Source organism: Gymnoscopelus braueri (genome assembly GCF_963280865.1).
Source record: "Gymnoscopelus braueri genome assembly, chromosome: 1".
In the NCBI taxonomy this organism is placed as follows: Eukaryota; Metazoa; Chordata; class Actinopteri; order Myctophiformes; family Myctophidae; genus Gymnoscopelus; species Gymnoscopelus braueri.
Genome location: NC_137603.1, coordinates 18,685,700 through 18,706,410, shown reverse-complemented (window position 1 = coordinate 18,706,410; position 20,711 = coordinate 18,685,700). Strand labels below are relative to the sequence as shown.

The 20,711-nt window shown below is 44.0% G+C and overlaps 1 protein-coding gene across 1 annotated transcript in view; it reads left to right on the top strand.

Moving 5' to 3' along the window:
- LOC308082649 (protein kinase C-binding protein NELL1-like) overlaps window positions 1-20,711 on the top strand; it is a 302,553-nt gene that overhangs the window by 86,414 nt on the left and 195,428 nt on the right. Inside the window, exon 5 of the mRNA XM_080424542.1 lies at window positions 10,658-10,754. Within this exon, the coding sequence (XP_080280668.1) occupies window positions 10,658-10,754 (97 nt within the window). The remainder of the gene's footprint in view (window positions 1-10,657; window positions 10,755-20,711) is intronic.

The window sequence follows — 20,711 nt, the reverse complement described above, 5'->3', positions numbered from 1 at the left end:
TGTGTCTATGTAAAACTCATGACCGTGCAGTGCACGAGCAGACAGGCACCGGCATGGAGCTCACCAAAGCATCATTCACTGTAGTTCCTGCAAAAGCCATGCCCCATTCAGACAAAATAGTCTAAGTTAAAGTGTCACGTCACTAGCGTGATTGAGCAGGGATACAGAGAATCTTGAGTAATGAAGGCAAAGACGTTGGCTGTTATTTGAGTCCAAAGTGGCCATTGATACCCGAAACTACATTCTTCATTCGACTTTAAATTAAAGAGGTGGTGCCATGGTTTTGCACTTTTTCAGTTTTTCATGTGTCTATGAGGTTGATAGAACTTCATTAAGCCCCCCGGTGGTGTTTTTATGGTGTTTTATGTCTTCTCTGACAATTTGGAGTTTCTTCCTGGAGGCTGAAACCTTGAGGGTCAAAAGTGCCAATAGAGAAACGGAGGCATTGTGACATCACAATGCCATACCCTCCCCCTCATTATCATAACACAACAGGTGTGGGCATGAGGAGGAGGAGGGACTAGGACAGGTGGGTGGTGCTAAGGTGGTGGAGGAGGTGCTAAGGTGAGAACCAGGTATACTTAATGAACTGGAGGCGTGTCCACATAAAAACAACATTTTACACTTACTGTACACTTTTTTTTTGTTGAAAAAAATCCTTACATAATAATAATACCTTATGATCAGGTTTTAAGGTTGAAAAATATCATGGCACCCCATCTTTAACACTCAGGAATTAACTGTGTGTAGACATGTAACATGTAGTACATCTTCTAATCCAACAAAATGTATTGACAAAGGCTTGCACAAACCAAGGTATTTTTGGATTACGGATTCATATGTAAATGACTTGGGGTACTGTGATCTCAGTAACTGGCCCGCTCTTCAAACTAGAGTGTCTCCATTGGTATTTGTAGGTTACAATTTATACTTTCTTACACTGTCTGTTTACTGATTTAGAAACCAATACCCCAGCCTCCACCATTGTTGTGGGATAGATGGATGGACCTTTGTCCCGTATTGGGCTGACTGATTGAACGGGCCTCATGTCTGTAATTACGAGAGCCCAGCCTCATGTTGGCTGCTCTTGACTCATGTTTTCTGACTTCACCTCTCTGCCAAGGAAACACTGTGGAAACTTGAAGTGGGTCTGTTTTTCTTTTTTACAGAGGTAGACAGACATTGCCCGAGCAAATAATCAAGGCTGTGATTGAGACTGTGCCTTCAAGGGAACTTTTAGGAGATGAAAGGCACATTAGATAACAAATCTCTGGCGGGCAGCTGCAGTTAATTCAGAATACAGTCAGTTAAAAATGGTGTGATAGACAGATTTATTTTGTTTGTGTGCGTGTGTGCGTGTGTGTGTGTCTGTATTAGGGGTGTTGGAAGTTGGAACAAATGTATTCATGTAAAAATTGTGATTCTTATCAACGATTCAGAATCGATTCACAATTTCCAAAACAATTTTTATTGTATTTATTTTTTTGCTGGTGAAAGTTACAGGAGTTCTTACTGTATGGTGTGTGTGATATGAAATGTAAGCTTACCATAATCACAGTAATGGTAAGCTTCACAGTATATATACACACACACACACACACACACACACACACACACACACACACACACACACACACACACACACACACACACACACACACACACACACACACACACACACACACACACACACACACACACACATGTTACAGGTCGTCTATGCATACTGTGTTTATGTGTGCTCCAGACACCAAGTCAAGTACTAGTGTACATGGCCAATGATCTGATTCCAATTCAGTTACTGTTTATTTGCCATCGTCGCAGCTAGCCATTGGGCAAAGTTGCCGCGCAAGATGAAATGTACTGTGGTCCATCCAGCTCAGTAGTCCATGCCTCAGTGGAAGAGAGCTTATATACCGGCAGCTTACTAATGTGGGCTGTCAACAAAATAGGTTTTATGTTGCAAGATGGTGGATTCATACAGCCGCCTCCATAGTGCTCCCCCTGACAGCCCTTCTACATCTCCCGTTGGTCGGCGCTCCTTTCCATCAGTCAGGGGCACTTTTTCCCTCCTTCCAGCCTCGCTGCTGGAAAGAGTGATAACCACACCCTGCTTTATCCACACCTGCCTGGATCTCCCTCCTGAATCTTCTTGTAGATCTGTCACACACGCACGCACGGGCGCACACACACACGCACGCACACGCACACACACCCACACACCCACACAGAGGTAAAGGTTAACAGGAGAGCAATGAAAGTAGAGCAGCACTGCCCTATTTTACAGGTTATGGATGAAGTGATGGGACTGGCTCATCTGCCTGCTTCTATATCACACAATAGCCCCTACAAGCAGCTCCTCCACATCCCGCAGCCTGGTCACTGACTGCCTGTTCTAATTAATCCCTTTAAACTGAAGTAAAGCTATTATGCAACATGCTGCTTCTGTTTGGGAATTGATATCGGAAAATACATAGTAAAATCCTCAGTGTTCAATTCAACTCTCAGATTGCACGAATGTAACCAAATGTTTGTACAATCTCAGAGTTAACTAGAAAAAGTGCTCCTCGGAGCACAGGTCTCCGCCAGGTCAGGTACGTTATTGTGGCCTCCTGGTGGCGCTATAAGAGGCCAATGTGAAAAGGGTGTCATTTCTTCTTAGGCCTTTCACGGCAATCGGACATTGCATTCATGATTTGAGGCTTTTGTTCCAAAAATTTGTTTTGCTAAATTAGACCTGCGCTATAACAGGCCGATGTGAAAAGGGTGCCATTTCTTCCTCGGCCTAGTGGGAACGTGCGTGTGAAATTTCACGGAAATCGCAAGCTGCGTTCATGATTTGAGGCATTTTGTTTTAAACGGACCAATCCTGCAAATTTTGGAAGCCAACCTTTGCCAATGAGGATGGAATATGGAAAATCGGACAGATCCGTGTTGATCACATGACTATAGAGATACTGTGTACCGATTTGCATGACGTTTGGATAACATCTGTAGGAGTAAATGGGTTTTGCACAAATCAGCCTCCTGGTGGCGCTATAACAGGGCTATGGGAAAAATTTGGGGTAGAGGTTCTGAATTGGCATCCAGGGAGTGTGTGTGCACAGTTTTGGAGCGAGCGGGCCAACGGTGTCGGAGATTAGCCGCTCGCAGATGGACGGACACACAGACGGACACACGGACGGACGGACAGGGGGTAAAACATACTATACAAACACGTATAAATTAACCCTAGGACTTTACTGTATACTGTTCATCTGGCGGAGTAGAAGACTGAAGAGCTATTGTTCAGAGTGTTAATTTAACACGGCTTATGACTCCTGTTATTATGTCCGCTCTCACCTGTCTCTCTCCGGTGCACTGGCCAATGAACCCAAAATGTGTTTAACATATTATATATCTTGTAAAATCAATGATACGATACCTGTTTTTGTTAAAAGGTTAAAGTACTATATTCTTCTGATAGTAATCATTGCTATAGATTGTTTGTTCAATAACAGGGTTCCCCCCATCTCTCACATTTTCAGGTGGGTTGCAAATGTTGAACCAATCAGGAGAGAGTACCCATTTATCAATTTATTTGTGTCATCACTTCCAATTTCACTTTATCCAGTGTATACTGTATGAGTTCTCTCTCCTGATTGGATAACATTGGTATCCTGACCCGTAGCAATGATTAATATCGGAATATGTAGTTATTCAACACTTATTTTAACAAAGGAATATCACTTGCCCTACCTTTCATAGGGCCAGTAGACAACAATAAGCCACTAGAGGTCACACTTTTACATCACCTCCGTTGCATAAGGTTCACTCTTTCCCCGTCATGTCCGTAAGGCAGCAATCATGTAGTTTGTAACATTGTAACGTAATGGCTGCCTCCAAGCATTTCTTTGGGGGGAAAATAAATACCATATTACCGAAAGATAACAGAAGCACACATGGATAACAGCGGCTGCCAGCTTAACAGAGGTAAACAAAACAATATGTTTTTTTAAGAGTTTTGATATATTAGATATATTAGCAGACCTAGTATAGAGCCTTGGGGGACCCCAGTCAACTAAGTATCTAGGGTTTAAATGGTTAAACACCTGATCCCCTTTGTTCTGTCACAACAAGTATGCCTAAACACATTCCTTGCACGGACCTCGTACGTGAAAGGAAAGTATATGGAGTATAAGCGGTAATGCGTGTCGGTATAGAACATGGCCCTGTCGCAGTCAGTCATGCGTGTTTGCCGTGACCGGTGTCTATCTATAATTGGCTGTTGACAGCTGCAGTCCACGGTGTCAGGCCGCATAAATATCTTTGCCAGAACATTATCATTCTGATTGGCGTTGATGCATGCCTCCGCTACTACAGCGCCAATGCTCTGATGAGCTGGAATTATAGGTGAGGAGGTGCAAGGAGATGGGAATGAGAGGAGAAGGAAGGGGAAGTGTCTCAGAGAAGAATGTAAAATGGAGTTTTTGTATATTCTCTCTCTCTCACACATTGGGACGCAAAAGGAGGGGAAAGCAAAGGAAACCAAAGTTCTGCTTGTGGTGAGGCTGACTAAGGAAAACATACTGAGGCACTCCGTCTTCAGGTGAAAATATAAGGGTTTATTTTGGCAGATTCTTTTACAAGGCAACAGCTGACCGACGCGTTTCGACACTTAGGTCTTCAACAGGGTCTTAACGCAAAAGGAGGGGGGACAGGGGGGATATGTCCCATCCAGTTGCATAGGGACCCCTATCCCCCCCGCCCCCCACACACACACACACTTTTTAGATGACGAAGAAAAACAAACTTCAAATGAGCAGAATCACAGATGTTTTACAAAAATGCTGGCGTCCTGGTTTAGCCTACTGTGCATATTATCCCGCCTGTTCGTTGCTTTCGGTGAGCTACACCGCTGCGTCCTTCAGCTGGGATTGAAACTGGGCTGCCTCAATTGGACCTGTCTCAAATGTAGTAATAACAAATGATATGCCCTAATAATTTATTAAAGGATAAATAACTCATACACTGATTTGTTTCAAAATTTGTTTTATTAAAACATGAATCTGCCACTTGAATCATGTGTTTTCTCACTGATCAGTTTGTTCCCCCGAAACTTAGAAAATGTGTCCCGTATCCCTGCTCACTCGCGCACGATCGCTCGCACCCCCTAATCTCAACATAAACCCTCAAAACTACATGGCCTACCTTAACCTAATTGTAATTCTAACCCTTCCTCTAGCCTATGGGTCCATTTTTACACTTTCAGAGTCAAATTAACTCTCCGGATTTTGTGGGCACACACACACACACGCCTTGATAATGCCAAAAGGCTGCTTGTGCATGTGTCAGGAGACGGGCGGTTAATCCAGCCTTGCTGCCCAACTCCAGATATCAATAACGTGTTAGAGAGCCGTGGGCGGGGACTGACTGTCATGCTTGAGAAAAGAGCAGCATCCTCTCCACATCCCATTCCCACTAGAGAGAGCAAGACATGCACACTCTTTGGCTCTTTTCTGTTGGTATTAAAATGTATTGGATCAGTGTTCAGAAGGGGTAACAAATAGAAGAAACAAACAGTACAATATGTTGACTTATATGTGGACTTTGTGTTTGTGTGTGGAGTTTGGGGAATGGTAGGGTCTGAGAACGGTAAAAGGATTTGTTCAGAAGATCAACAGTCCAATCAAAGATGAGCCAGAGAGACAGACATCCATGCTATTGTGGGTTTTAATAGACCTCTGTGGACCCATATGATCATAAGGTTCCACAGAGGTGATTGCTCAGAGCCAGGCTTTGTGTATTTAGCTGACCTGTTCAGCTGGGCATGTTGTCAATAGTGCTTACTGTAGCTTGGATGCTACGCTTGTCTGGCACCTTCGTGCAAACTTGGATGAAGGACGAGGAATAATTTTCGACTGCACAAAATAGACAGCATTGCAACTGTCTTGCAATGCATCACAAGGATAACATTTACTTAATCCTCATCGCTTTTTTGTGTGTTCATAATAGCTGACGCTGCCCTGTACAGATATTTAGAGTGAATGAATAATCTGAGAACAGATGAGATTGTAGAAAGGGCTGATGTATGTAGACATCAAGGTCACGGTGCATTAATAACTCAGGAGATGGTAAATTCCCATCACCCATCACTGTGTGTGTGTGTGTGTGTGTGTGGGGGGGGGACTGATCTACTTGGAAACTATGAAAATTGGGAACATATGCAATACCCCTTGTACCCGTTGTCAGCGTACCCGTTGTCCCTTTAATAATAATAATACCTGGAATTTATACAGCGCTTTTCTGAGTACCCAAAGTCGCGTTACTGTACGTGTGTGTGTGTGTGTGTGTGTGTGTGTGTGTGTGTGTGTGTGTGTGTGGGGGGGGGGGGTGTAAGAGGGGTAACAACAACTTTATTAGGAAAACAAACTAAGATAAGCAAGCACGATAGGAGATAAAAGCAATAAAACACTAAAAACAAGAGTTGATACAAAGTCACCTGGGAAAGGCAATTGTGAACAGGTGGGTTTTCAGGGCGGTTTTGAAGGTAGGGAGGGAAGGAGGGAGCACCTCTGATGTATTTGGGGAGTGCATTCCAGAGGGAGGGGGCAGCCACAGAGAAGGCCCTGTCGCCCCAGGTTCGGCGCCTGGTCTTGGGGATCTCCAGGAGGCCTGCATCACTGGACCTGAGGGAACGGGACCCCTTGCCGGAAAAAGCCTGTGTAGTAGGCGGCTAATTTGGAACTGATGGAAAAAAATATTAAAATGCTGTACTACTAACGCACGCACCTCGAGATTTTGTGCTTTTTAAAAGCTATAATAGGCCTATAGATAGATGTCATTAATTTATTTCCAGCATTATTTCACCCGCAGTTTATCCAATATTAAGTCATAATTATATTTGATTGACCCAAATCCACCCAAACTGCGGTTATCTGCGGCTAAAACCGTGATCCGCGCATCTGCAGGACCACGGCCACGTCACTATGACTCAGACATAACCAGAAACAAACCTGATATCTCAATGTGTCGTCAAGGCACAATCAAATCAGTCAGCTCCATATATGGGCACAAAAGGGGGCATGGCCATATATGGGTATATACTGATGACATCAGGGATCTCGATGTACTGTACATAAAAGGGACAAGGACTGACAGAAATCTCCATATATGGGCATAAAATGGACATGGACTAACAGATACAGAGATCTCTGACACCAGGGATTCTCGATAAGCAACAGCATTCTGTGTGGAACTACAGACTACACTACAGTCTAGAAAATGGCGAAGTTAAAGGCTGTGATTGCTGCTGATGAAAGGCTGCAGAAGTTGAAGAAAACGTTTGAAAACAAGTATGGAGAATCTCCTCTTTTCTATGGAAGAGTCTAGCTGTCTCAGTCAACCACTCAGTGAGCATCGAGCTAGCCAACACAAACCCACTGTACAAGGATTTTAGCGTGTCGTCTGCTGGTGACATCCATATAGACCAATCCACACTGGTTTGATTCTTTTCTCTGTGGTGTGAAAGGCATTCAGGAACACTGTGTGGGCTGAGTGATGTGGCCAGCATGCGGTGTGGGATTGACGGAACCATTCCACCCAGTTCTGGCCTGTCTATCTCCAGTGCCTTGGTTTGGTGTGCAGGACTTGCTACAATGGAGGCAAATCACAAGCTCCTCTCTAAAGGTTGAGCTGGCTGAAATTTGTGACAAAAGTGAACGCTATATCGGCACAGAGGGAGGGGGCATGGACCAAGCCATCTCATTTCTGGCAGAGAAAGGAACCGCAAAACTGATCGGTCCACTGACGTCAAACTCCCTGATGATGCTGTGTTTGCGATTTTTAATCACGCCTGTGTGGAGATGAACAAGGCTTCGTATTCTCACTTCAACATCCGTGTGGTGGAGTGTCGCATAGCGACATAGGTGGAGTGTCGCAATAGTTAGGCTAAATAAGTCAACTATAAATAGCAAATATCAGCAATACAAAAAGTGAATAGCCATATAGGTCAAAATCACAAATACGTATTTTTAAGATTTAAAAAGAGCATGTATAAAGCAGAAGACCAAACAGAATGTGGGAATAGACTGCTTAAAGGGCCAAGTACGTACATGGCCAGAGACAAACAGCACAAATACTAGGAGCATTTAGTAGAGAACCCCTGCAGGGAGAGAACGACAAAGCAAGCAGCAGTGGCGCAGCAGCCTGAGGAACCGTCTGTAATGGCACTTGTAGAGGGTTTATTGAAAACATGATCAGCTAAGCTCCTCATTTAGGCCCGTAGGCTCCAAAGTATTTCAAGTGTGTATCCAACAGGCCTCTCTGCATAGCACTTTCTTGATAGTGTCACCACCTCGTGATGTAATGGAGATTTTGGTGGTAGCCATGTAGAGGGGGCGTTGATCGGAGTGCACAAGTCTCTCTACAGTACAATCACAATTATAGGAATGCCCCTAATCCACCTCTCTGTTTCTCTCTCTCTCTCTGTTTCTCTCTCTCTCTCTCCGTTTCTCTCTCTCTCTGTTTCTCTCTCTCTCTCTCTCTCTCTTTATTTTCTGTCTCTCCTCCTTTCATGCTTACACATCATGCCTATCTTTTAACTATCTCAAGTTAATAATAATAGCTCAGCACTATCTTTTGCCTTTCTGTCTGTGTCTCTCTCTCATACCCATCCTCTGTTTGTCTCCGCCAGGCCAAAAGGCATGGCCGAGACTATGTTTTGGAGACTATGTTTTGCACCCTGTCCGTGTGTTTGTGTGTTCGTCTGTCTGTGAGCAGCTAATCTCCGGCACTGTTGGCCCGGTCGTTGCGAAACTGCGCACACACACTCCCTGGATGTCAATTCAGAACCTCTGCCAACCTCTGTCATAGTGCCACCATGAGGCAGATTTTTGCAAAACATTCTTTTTATATTACTCCTACAGATTTTGTCCAAAAATCACGCAAATCGGTACACAGTATCTCTATAGTCATGTGATCAACACAGATCTGTCGGACGGTTCTCAAGATGCATGAACTACAGACATACAGACAGAGATTCCGTGCATTTATTGTAAGAGCGGCCTACTCGGGAACGATGCAAGTTGGGAACGATGCAAATGGGGAATGCATGCCCCACCCTGCAATACCCGTTATACCCATTGTCAGAGTACCCGTTGTAGCTGGAAAAGTCCTTATGCAGTGGTAAACGTCTGTGGAGAATGTCTAAAGAGTGCAAGCTGACTGTGAAAAGTGGACTGACTAACTAATCAAATGGCAGGTGTGGGGAATTCGACAGGTGTGGGGAATTTCCCAAATCAAGCTTAGGCTGGGGTTGCCATACAATCAATTGGCTCGTTTGCACAATGGGAGTATCAGTCGGATCGGTGGTTCTGGACAACCGCCTATACGACCGACTCGACGCCAGGCACTGCACTCCCTCGGGTGGTCTGCGACACCTGTGCCGAATTTGAAGTCAGTCAAACGGTTCTCGATGTGTGAATTACTGACGTACGTACACAGAGATTCCGTTCATTTATTATAAGATAATGCTTCAGTTAATGCCAAGGGGCACAGAGAGCTGAGGTTATGTCAGTAACCTAAAGTTTCTTTTCACTGTGGGATATTCCCAATCTCCCAGTCAACAGTTCAACACCAAACTTAAATCACTAAAGCTTTCCAGAGAATGAACAAAAGCAGCTCCAGTAAATATCCAAACGGAAAGCAAGGTAAAGACTACAAATAGGAAGTTCAAGAGTTCATACTGTTGCACACCTCTGTGAACTTGCTAAATCCTGTTGATGGGGTACTCTTAAGAGAAGTTGGGAAATGTGAAGTGTAGTCAGATGTAGTCGCTCGGCTCTAGCAGTCCAGTCCCATTTGTCAGACTAGACAGTAATCCGATACTGGAGGACAAATTCCTTCAATCTGACTTGATGGTCAGAGACATTTTGCTGAGAGCTTCCCCCGCCCACACCCTCTCTTGCTCTCTTTGCATCCAACACGTTCTGTCACCCACTTGATGAACGTCAATGACTTTCTGTTAAGAGGACCTGTGTTTACACAAAGAATTACCATAGAGACTTACAGTAAACCTGACAGTAAACCTACAGCAATACGGAACACTCATTTTTTACAACAGATTTCCTTTTCAGCTGTGGTGGTGTGTGGTGTGTGAGTGTGTGTGTAGTTAGTCAGTCAGTCAGTCTCTCTGTTCCGCATGGTTCTCCTCAGTTGGTTTAGCATATGCAGACAGCGAGGAATCCCGTTTCTAACTTTCCTCAAATTTAAGCTGTTTATTAGCGTTTTTGTGTAAACACCGGAGATTTGGAGTTCGTGGACTTCGACCTATCTGTCATCATGGTTACTGCCCTGCACGCTATGGGATCTCTGGCCGCTGCCTACACTTGGCTTACACACGCACACCCACGCACGCACGCACTCATGCATGCACACAGGCAGAACATACAGACGCTGCAAACTTATACAGGACTTTCATTTAGGGCCTGTGTCCACACACGTTTTATGCGTGTGGGGACGCATAACGCGTGTGTTTTATGAGCGGGAGGGCGCTTTGGATATAATTTCCATAGCACTAGCACACACATTGACGCTTGATTGATTGTATGTGTGTGTGTGTGTGGGAGAGAGAGAGATTCTAACACTGCATTCTCTCTCATTTCATTGCTGTTGGCAGGATTTACGAGCGTGTGATTGACCCCCCCCAGATGGAGCTTACCCCCGGCAGTGGCGTCTGGTTGGGCCAACATGGCCACAAGCATGGGCTCTTCAAGGTAAGACGCGCCACTCCACATTCTCTCTGCCAGTCTCTCTCTCTCAAACACACTCGAACCCACTTGACCACATCAAAGGTTGCTTTGCATAATGTCATTGCCCAGACCTGCAGACTGGAGAAAGTGGCCAGAAAGCCTGAGCGTAACTAACTAACTAACTAGCTATTTTTGGAAGTGAGCTTCCATCACTATGATGACCAATAAAGATTATTTTCAATAAATGTATTTCTTTTTTGAAGTGAGCTTCCATCACTATGATGACCACTGTGATGACCACACCGCCCACTTCACACTGGGTGTGATTTTTTAGTTTACTTGTGTAGGCTAGTCTTGCATCCCATATGCATTTTATAAATGGGTATGTATGTACTGTGCTGTACATCCAGGCTTATACACAGTCAAATTAACAGTGTTAATTAGTGTGGTTACCCAGGGCAACCAGACTATAGTAATCTTCCGACTTTATTATTCTTTCTAGATAAACTTTATTTTGCCGCGCTACTCCTCCCACAGGTTTTTCCCCCACACTCGTGCCATAATGTCAAATTGACCGGCTTCACCGGGAATCGTGTGCATCCATTTTGCTAAGAGATACATTGTATATTTAATTGATATTGATTTATTAGTGCATTAGATTTCTCCATTGACTTTAATGGGAAAATTAAAACACTCCCATTCAAGTATTGTTTTGGACAACCGGATCTCCATATATGCCTATATATGGAGATCCGGTTGACTTCACATTGGGCAATGCACTCTCCCCACACGACCCACACGACCATTAATTGGACGGTGGTCCGCAAATGCTAATCTTATACTACTATAATTGACATATACTACTATAATTGACAAAAGCTCAGAAAGTTCGTCCGGGATTCGCAAGCACAGGATCACTCCACATGCCTCCAATACCCGCCACAGACTGTTGATCAGAGCTATGGCTATGATTTAGGCATCTTACCCCACCTCGATCAGTGATCAGACCCTCAGCCTGATCTGGCAGGTTGCCATAGCAACCAGATACAGTCTGACCTCTTTATCACATGACCGAGGTTGGGAGGTTGGGAGGTTGGGACTAGAGGTTAGGGCCGCAAAGCAAAGCGGGGTGGGAGGAGAGGAGAGGAGAGGAGCCGAGAGGAGAGGAGAGGCCAGAGGGGCCGGACTTTGCATGACGTGTGTGCAGATTGACTAGGCTAGCAAAGGTCGCTGTCCTGGTTCATAAATATTCATAAATATCTCTTACAGAGCCATGCCACGGCAATTACGGCAAACGCAAAAGAGAGCCGTAAAAGAGAAGAATTGGAACAATACAAGGTGGACAAGGATAAAGATTATGTTAATCTTCCAACCACATCATTGAAGGATGAGGAGGAAATTGACTATTTAGAAGACAGTCGAAATGTTTTGGGACGATGATGAGTTTGGGACTCTGTCTGGACCAACCTCGGATCGGGCCTAGATGTGAGGGCCGCGAAGCGGCCCTGACATCTAGTAATAATAATTTAAAAAATATTTATATATAAAAAAAATATATATATATATATATATATACATGTATATATATATATTTTTTTAAATGGCCCCAGTTTTATTATCATTAAGGTAATTTACGGGTAGTTATCATCTATTTTACTCAAGGCTCCAGAACATGGAGGGAGGCTTTAAAATCTTAAGTACAAGTAAGACGCGCGAACGCTGGAGGCGAACGCAGATTCGCCTCGATCTTCAGGCTTTTATTGCTTAGTTTTGCTAAAAAATAAAAGCCTGGCCCAGCGGGTCGGTGTACTCGGAGGTGGAAAGACTGGTGATGCGAGGTTACTCGGTATGAGGAAGTGTTTCATTTCGCAACCAACCAGAGTGCAGTGGGCGTCGCTCGTAATGTTGTGTTAACGGGGCGGGGGTTGACGGACAGATCGTGTGTGTGTGTGTGTGTGTGTGTGTGTGTGTGTGTGTGTGTGTGTGTGTGTGTGTGTGTGTGTGTGTGTGTGTGTGTGTGTGTGTGTGTGTGTGTGTGTGTGTGTGTGTGTGTGTGTGTGTGTGTGTGTGTGTGTGTGTGTGTGTGTGTGTGTGTGTGTGTGTGTGGCAGGCTGTGTCTGCTGCACTCTGGCGCTGCACTCTGGCGCCCTCTACTAGGTAGTGCATGAACACAGACACACCGACACACACACTCACAAGCCGAGCAGAGTTTCATAGTAGGCTCCACTTGGGCGGAGGCGCGGCTTCGCCGCGCCTCCTTCCGCGTTCGCAAAAAGTGGTGGTATTAAGGGCATAATGCGTTTTATGTGCCTTGACGGAGTGGAACGGTAGAGTATCTGCGCCCCCGGTTGTGGTTGGCCGGTCTGGGCCAAAAAGTCAGGGCCGAATGTATGTCCCAGTCCAGCCCTGTCCGTGATACACTCACCAAGTTTGAAGTCTATCAGTCAAACGGTTCTTTAGATATGCGGGTGATACACTCACACACAGACACACAGACAGATGCACAGAGATTCTGTGCATTTATAGATAGATTAAAAACATGGCAGCTGAGACAGATGCTGTGGAATCGCGCAGGCTCATGTGAAGCAAAGGAGCGAATAAGGATAGACTTCCTTCACACTCGCGCTCAGACCCAGCTGGTGCGAGCTCCACTGCCAGGTGACAGACGCGCTTGTCATAACGCTGAATATAACACCTGTTGCGCAATGTATCAGAGGAGCTTTCCTAAAATACAATCCTTGCAGCAGTGGTTCTCGAAGTGGCGACCGGGGACCACCAGGGGTCCTTGAGGGGGTCCCCAACTAAATGTATTAACCCATTAAGACCTGGAAATGTTGTCATTTTTAGATTTGAGCTAAAAAAGCATTATTTTACACTTTGGGCTATTCAAAAATAGCAGATATACAAGCTCATAGCGCGGCATCGAGTGCTGCGCTATGAGCTTGTAGATCTGCTATTTTTGAAAAATCGTGACAATGTGTGCAAATCTTTGAATATATATATATTTTTTTAAGCGAACATTTTTAACTCAAATCTTTGCTTCTGGGGGGTCCCTGGAACAAAATATTTTGATGGGGGGTCCACGGCCAAATACATATAATTTTGGGGATCCTTGACATGAAAAGATTGAGCACCACTGATATAGAAACATACGTTTTTCCGAATACTGTTGAGATTTAGGGGACATGTAGAATCGGCTTCAGGTCTTAATGTATTAATATAGCTTCAAAATCAATTCACCCTATATACATCGGCTATTTGAAATTAGACGATCTACAAGCTCACAACGTGTCGCAATGCGATATGATATTAATTTAGGGGTCCTTGAGAACCACCACTGCCTTACATCTGTTTGAGGCCATTCCAGGACATACACACTTCTTGACAATTGCTTTTGTTTGTGTGTGTACTAACAATGCTTATTTGACAACATAGTTGCATATTGAATTCTGATTATTAATAACAGACCGTTCCCCTCCCTCTGTTATGTTGCTTTGGAAGCATCAGCTTGTAAGCAGATAAAATAATTATCAAATCAATATTTTGTGTTGAATTATTGTATTTTTCAGAATTCTTTTGAAGAGAAATATTAACTTTTTATTGTAGGAAATGGAAAAAAATATATATATTTACTTGCGACCCATAAAAATTGGTCCGCGACCTAAAGATGGGTTCCGACCCACTGTTTGGGGAAACAGTGTGCTAAAGCAGTGCTTCTCAACTTTGTCATGTCAAGGACCCCAAATGCACACTTATTAGCCCACGGACCCCCATTTGAAAATTGATGCCATGGACACCCATAAGAGAAGATTTATACTGCTCTAGCAGTGATTTGCAACCATTTTAATTCATGGACCCCCAGTTTGAAATGCATTAGGGCTACGGACCCCCATTTAATGCCATTTCTATCTCTGGGACCCCAATTTATATTGTAAAATCAATGTTAATTTAACTCTGAGAGTGTACAAATGGAACCAAATGGACCCGTTAGGGTCCATTTGGTTCCATTTGTACACTCTCAGAGTTACAGAGCCATAAGGGTCCATTTGATTCCTAACTATCCATCATTTAGCTGGGGACCCCCTAGAACTCCCTCAAGTACCCCTGGGGGTCCCCGGACCCCACTTTAAGAACCAATGTGCGAAGGGACCATCCCTTCACCCCTCCCCCTGCACTCCCCACCTATAACACCTAATACCCTGATCCTACCTTACATTTTCCAGTCTGTCTGCAATACTGCCTGTGATAAGAAGGGGAAAAACTCACAGTCTCTCCTCCTCATATCTAAAGACAGAGAGCAGAGGAACGAGAAGGGGGGGAACCGAGAGGTAGAATCAATGACAGAGAGCAGGAGAAAACAGCTGAGACCTATAATGGAACTAAGGTTAGGGGTGGAGATATACTGTAGGAGGTGGAGCAGTACAGTGGCAGAGTAGCAGTAATCCGCACGCTTCCAGGACTCGGGGGAGTGAGAGATAATGATAAGATGAGCTAACTAGGCCTTTTAAATAAAACATATTGAGCTCTCACTGAGAGGGTGAGCAAACCGCTCTCTCTCTGCTCTGTACCACCGCACGCCACCTCATCCTCTGGGAGCGTCTTTGTCTGAAAGAGCCACCGTAATAAATTATCTTTATCTTGAATCCCTGAATCCAATGATGCCAAAACCTTTGGGGAGAAGCTCAGAGCTCGCTGTGAAATTGTGGTGTGTGTGTGTGGGGGGGGGGTGGGGGGGGGTGTGTGTGTGTGTGTGTGTGTGTGTGTGTGTGTGTGTGTGTGTGTGTGTGTGTGTGTGTGTGTGTGTGTGTGTGTGTGTGTGTGTGTGTGTGTGTGTGTGTGTGTGTGTGTGTGTGTGTGTGTGTGTGTGTGTGTGTGTGTGCGCGTGTGTGTGCGCGTGCGTGCGTGCGTGCGTGCGTGTTCCGAGCACCATGTAAGGCAGTAATGATGGCTTTGAAGTCCGGAGCACGGCAGACAGTGTCGAAAGGCTAGAGTGAGTTGCATAACACCACATAAAGAAGTCAGAGGCAGACGGGAGTTACGGGTGATTCTAACTGATGTAAGCAGAATGATCCGCTGCACCTCTCCACGGCCACATCTTCGCCTCTGTCAGTTGCAGTGCGCATGCAATGCATGTGCATAGCAATATTACATATTAATAAGTCAATACTCTGAATAAGATATGCCTAACTTCAAACAAGATTTAAACCGGCTTAAGCTTATTCCAATTCCTTATTCATACTTTAGTTGGGCCATTGAAAAGTTTGGGCTGGCACTGGCTTCAATCTGACTCGCATCTCGCTAGCCCAGAAATAATGAGTGATACCATTACTACAAGGATATGCTGTACCCTGTACCACATCAAAAACATAAAGAATGGCATTACAAGAATTCCACTGCCTGTTATGTTGCTGCATAGTAAAGTTCTCAGGTCCATTTGGTTCCTTTTCTATGTTCTCTGAGTTACGAATGTATAAATGAACACTTACTTATTTTATTTGTATGTGCTTGGGACTTTCACCTCACGTCATTTGTCAGATTATTAGTATGTACCATTGAATGTGCAGTAAACTAGAATATGAATGGAATATTTCTTTAGGCAACGTGGTAGCACCTTCACTATGAATATTGTCTTATCTGAATGATGTTAGTTAAACATAGCTGGCATCTCTCCTTTCTTTCTTTTTATGTAGTTTTCTTTGTCCCACCTCACTATGAACCGATATGTCTTCCTCTCTATCGCTTCGCATCTCAGACTGTACCCTGTCTTACCCCTCTCTCTCTCTCTCATTCTCCATCTCTCCCGCCATTCCTCTGCGGGTAGTTAATTAGGGAAGTGAGACTGCGTGTTCGTCTGGGGGCGAGAGAGCAGGTGGAGGTTAGGATTGTTTTTAGCCTGTGTTGTAACAAAGAAAGGTCATGTTTTACATCACCAGATGTGGATGGGTAATATCAGGATGAGCCCTTACCCCAAAACAATAAACCTGTGTCAATCTAAGCAGTTGTTGCCCGAGGCATCGCGTGCCACACACAAAAAGATGTCCTGTCACACTACATGATGAATGAATTAAGTGGCGCTTGGCCATCGGCTAAGGAGCCGCAGTCGAATTAGCACCCATGTGGAGTGGTATATGGATGTCTGTCACAAAGCACAGTGAAACGCACATGCAGGTCTGCGCATGTGTGTGCAAAAATACACGCACACCTTTTGTACACAAATAGACACAAACACACACCTAAATACCTGATGGAAACACCAGTGGAATGGAAAGAGCCCTAGAATATCCTACTCAAGTAGAAGTATTTTAGTATTACCCATGTTGAAGATTAAAGATTTGAGCATTACTCTTTTGAAAACTACTCCGAGTAATAGTTACTCGGTTACATAAGGTCCTGGGTGTAATTTGTCATGTGAATTACGTCCTACAAAACAATATCTCTCTAGTTCAGTGATGCTCTCTAAAGGTCTTTATAAGAAAGATTGCCTTGCGTGGGAAAAGAGTCCAATGCAAACTCCAATGGAAATCCCCCTGATTGTGTCAGGACAGCATAATAATGGGCTACAGTGTAATTATTGCCTTTCAAAAAAATGGTTGAGTACTGCACTTAATTAAAATATTAAGTGAAAGTACTGAGAGAGAGAGAGAGAGAGAGGAAGCAGAGAACTAATTACATTTACTCAAGTGGCTGTACTAGTTTTCAGGTACTTGTACAGTGGAGTAACTTTATACCGTTACTCCACTGCAGATTTTGATTATTATTACAAAACATGCATTAATCAATTAGCCCTATTTTATAATTACTGTAAACTATTAGAAAATAGCCGATCTACAAGTTCACAACGTGTCACATTGCGACGTGAACTAGTAGAAATGTACTCACCCAAAATGTGAGTATATTTTGATTATTTTGAAGTACATTTTTAATACAGGACTTTTACGTTTAACAGTCAGAGTATGAGAGAGAGAGAGAGAGAGAGAGAGAGAGAGAGAGAGAGAGAGAGAGAGAGAGAGAGAGAGAGAGAGAGAGAGAGAGAGAGAGAGAGAGAGGAGAGAGAGAGAGAGGAGAGAGAGAGAGAGAGAGAGAGAGAGAGAGAGAGAGATGAGAGAGAGAGAGAGAGAGAGAGAGAGAGAGAGAGAGGAGAGAGAGAGAGAGAGAGGTTCTTTATTACGGCACCGACACATCTCTGATCTACAGTTACACCTTCATTCCCATTCATTCTCCCCGACACCGACAGTCGGCTATCAATGTCTGCTACTCAAACAGTGTGTGTGTGTGTATGTACAGTATGTTAGCACAAGTGCGTGTTTCTGTGTCATGTGAGTGTGTGTTTGTATACACACCGATGTGTGCAAGCATTATGTCAATGCCCATTGTGAGTGCGGGCACCCACGTGTGTGCACTTGTGCTTGCCCCGAATCCATACCCCACGACTTTGCTCTGCTCGAGGCTTATTTTTCTGTGAAATATAAAGTGGGCAGGTGTTGCTTACATCCCCGGCCCGACCAAATGCACTCCAAATGGATTTCACATAAGCATAATTTCGTGCTGGCTGAAAGGAATCAATGCCATCTGCGCCTGAGCCGAGCTGTAGAATTTTAATGTCCTTCCAGTGTGTTTTCATGAAAACAATTTGGTGTACCATTGTGCACATGTATTTGTCCATCTGCCCCCTGACTTGGATGTTTGAATGAATAGACACCATGGTTTGTAATGATGGGTACCATTATATCACCGTAATCACATGGTACCCATTTTGTAAAATGCATGGCCACCATGTGATATGGCCAATAGAAGCCTTGCTAGAAACCACTAACTAACCCCTTGTTCCGGTTACTTAGTTCAGTGATTTTCAAGTCTTTTGGGGCTCAAGGCACTTCAAGAAACCATTACAACATAATAGCTATATCAGAGACTTGGATCAACGCTGAGAACGGTGTTGACTTAGAGTTGAATGGTTATGAGTTGACTTCAGGAACAAGATTGGAGGGGGTGTGGTGCTTTGTCCGTGGATCGGATTCAATTATAAAGACAATTGCAAAAATCACACTATTATATAAAACTGGGGATACAAATAACTGGCTAGATTCTTTACTTTACCCAGTTCTCCAAGATTTTGGAAAAGCTCTTATAAGACTATACACATTCATTGAGAAACACAAACTGCTGACCAATATAGATTCAGAGAAAACAGATCAACATCTTTGGTACTGTTTTAATTAATTGAAGAACCCAGTAATTATATCAATTTAAAGATTTAGAGTTAAAGATTAGAAAAACCTTTTTCATACGATCAATCATAATATCTCTGCTGTCCGGCAGAAACCAGCTAACTCCAAAAAGTTTGGAGGTTTTGTCCATCATTGATAAGAACAGCTAAATGAACGTCAAAGCTCACAATGAGGTTGGAGGTCAAAAGGGGGTGGAGCCTGGAGTCAGCAAAACCAGCTAACTCCACCCCCCTTTGGTGGACTTAGCTGGTTTAGCAGAAAGTCTGAGGATCCAATGGAGTTAGCTGGTTTTGTCAGAAGCGCTTTTTAATGCTTTTCATTGGTTCAATATTGTTTTAATCAACACAGACGTAAAGGGTGTTAAATAGCACAGATTTATGGGAAAAAAATGAGTTCGCTGGTTTCTGCCGGACAGCAACGATATATTACTAGATAAATCTCTTATCAGAGAGGCAGTACTGACCTGAATGAGAAGCTATTTATTGGATAGCCCTGGTCCAGAGCGTTAGCGAGTTCTCTCTAACGCCCTGCCAGGTGCTTGGCTCTGCTCATAGACAAGGAATTCCACTGCCCTGCGAAGGCTCCAACTGTAGTAAAAACTTCGCTACTCACCGAAACAAAGGCTGTTTTGTGTTGTTGAAAGTCTATTCTCGGAGGTGGGAAGCCTCTCAATGTGTCCGCGAGACAGAAATTATTTTATATACTCCACTGCGCCCTCTACAGATCTGGTCAATATAAATTATTGACCATATCTGTAGAGGGCGCAGAGGAGTAAATATAATGATATCCATCTGGCGGACATATTTTTTGCCCAAAATGTGTACTATATAGAGAAGGTGGGGTGCTCAGAGGCTTCCCACCTCCGAGAATAGACTTTCAACAACACAAAACAGCCTTTGTTTCGGTGAGTAGCAAAGTTATTTTGTTATTTTTTTACTATAGTTGGAGCCCTCGCAGGGCAGTGGAATGTCTTTGTCTATGAGCGCCGAGCGCCTGGCAGGGCGTTAGAGAGAACTCACTAACGCTCTGGACCAGGGCTATTTATTTGACAGGCAGGAATTTGTAAAGTTAGCTTAAAGTTAGATAATGGTCAATGCCCATCTGCAAGTTCAGATGAAATGCTAAACCCATTGAGGAGAAAAATGTGATATGCGATAATAGGATAATTGTAAAATATATACTGAACAACTGTGATGATAGGTAAAATTATTATTGAAAGAGTATATGCAACATTTTTCTTTGTGTTATATTAAAGCGGCACTATGTAACTTTTTTAATGAATAAAATGTAATGTTGTCCAATCTCTATGGCAGAGTATGTTAATACAATAACTTATCTATAATACAATCCGCAAACCTGCGCATGAGACAATTTGGCTGATTGTGCCTTGTGGCTGTGTCTGTGTCTGCCTGGATGCGCGCGCACGAGCAGCGAAACCTAAACCAACACCACGCAGCCGCTTTTGTAATCTCCCCACAACAACAACACACGTGACGCGACCATTTCGCTTCAACCCCCGCCGTTGCTTTCACTTTGCTCATGTCTCTCTATCACACCACACTCACGCTAATATGTCGTGTACATCCCACACAAAACATTAAAACACGCCCGTGTCTCAACGCAGCCACTAACAACACCACTAACCTCGCATCACCAGTCTTTCCACCTCGGAGGAAACTACAACACCGAGTCGGCATCTGGGTTGCCACGTTGGGGGGGACGGACAAGCAGACAGGTCCGTGTTGCCAGATGT